At 41.2% G+C, this 1,359-nt stretch overlaps 1 protein-coding gene across 1 annotated transcript in view; it reads left to right on the forward strand.

The window, feature by feature from the left end:
* Positions 1-453, forward strand: part of LOC119591118 (mushroom body large-type Kenyon cell-specific protein 1-like) — a 13,080-nt gene extending 12,627 nt beyond the window's left edge. The window contains exons 11-12 of the mRNA XM_037939832.1: positions 120-232; positions 328-453. Of these exons, the coding sequence (XP_037795760.1) occupies positions 120-232; positions 328-453 (239 nt within the window). The remainder of the gene's footprint in view (positions 1-119; positions 233-327) is intronic.
* Positions 454-1,359: the final 906 nt, after the last annotated feature.

The following is a 1,359-nucleotide window of genomic DNA, read 5'->3' on the forward strand; positions in this document are numbered from 1 at the left end:
AAGGATTTTCCTTAGAATAATAAAAATATATAAAAAAGCCTGTAAAGGACTTTCCGGACCTCTTGATTGCTCTAAGCGAGGTCCTCTTGTAGTGATCTATGATTAGATATTCATTTTAGTGTCCCCTGAAATGGGAAGACAAATTGAATTGGACAATAGAAAACGGAGGCTGGGTTTCACTATGGACGATCCTCACATTGAGCATTTCTCGGGTCTCTTCTCGATTGCATTTGTTCGACGTTCCGACGTTGAAATGTGGCTTTTTATCGTGGATATTACAAGCTGAAAACCCAAACCCCGTTTCTATTTGAGGACTTTATTTTCTAGTTTCTCCTTCACAACCACCTGAACACGCTCTTGGTCGCCCTCGTCATCATTAGCCAGTCAGAGGGAACGTGTCAAACTGTCATCCTCCGGTCTTTGAACAGGGCGGAGTTCCCGTCGTCCAAATAGCTGACTGGATGAGTTTCCGATGGCGTTTGAGTGTTCAGAGCCAGAGGAAGGGTGACCAAGGGGGGTGTTCGCTGAGATTAGAGCAAATTAGCCGACCATTCGTCCTTCTTTGATTAAGAAAAAAATCGCTCATTACAGTGCTCATGAACAAGTGATAATTGCCTGACCTGTATCTTCTTATCAGAGATGATCGGTATATAAATATTTTTTCCCTCTCTCTCTCTCACCCGAAGCCCTATTTTTTCCTCTATGGAATTTTGGAGGCCATAGTCTTTGTGTGATACATGGAACCTTCTTGAAACTTTTAAAAAAAGGAAAAGAGAAAAAAACAAGGAAAGTCATTCGCGTAGTAAAGTAAGTTAGCAGAAGAAAGTGACAAAGTGTCGCTGTCTGCTTACTTGCTGCGCTCAGATGCTGTTAAACCTTCGTGTCCCATACTTTGTTACTATGAAGTTGCCACTTGTTACCAGTGTTACCACTGTTCTCAGAGCTAGCAGCGTTTGTTCATTGTTATGGTAGTGTTGCGAGGTGTTATGGCATGCCTTGGTAATGGACATTTGACAAAAATTCAGGAAGTGGTCTTCAACTTATGAAAATAAAAAAAATATGATAGTGAACAAAGCGCCACGGTTTATAGGCTGTGTTAGTTTGGTGTTTGTAAACGAATCAAGTGGCGTCTATAATGAGGTTCGAATGGCTAACGAATGGAAGGAGAAAAGAGAAGGCCTTCATTAGTATTTCTCGTCGCGACCCCATGAATAGCCATCAGCGCCTTTTGCTAAATAGATCGTGACCTCAGGTTAACACCCACGCAGTGCGAAATTGACCTTTGACTTCAAAAGGCGATAAACAAAAAAGAAGGAAAGGACGGAGAAAGATATATAAATATATAGTGTTGTTTTTTTT

Source organism: Penaeus monodon, chromosome 28, assembly GCF_015228065.2.
Source record: "Penaeus monodon isolate SGIC_2016 chromosome 28, NSTDA_Pmon_1, whole genome shotgun sequence".
NCBI lineage: Eukaryota > Metazoa > Arthropoda > Malacostraca > Decapoda > Penaeidae > Penaeus > Penaeus monodon.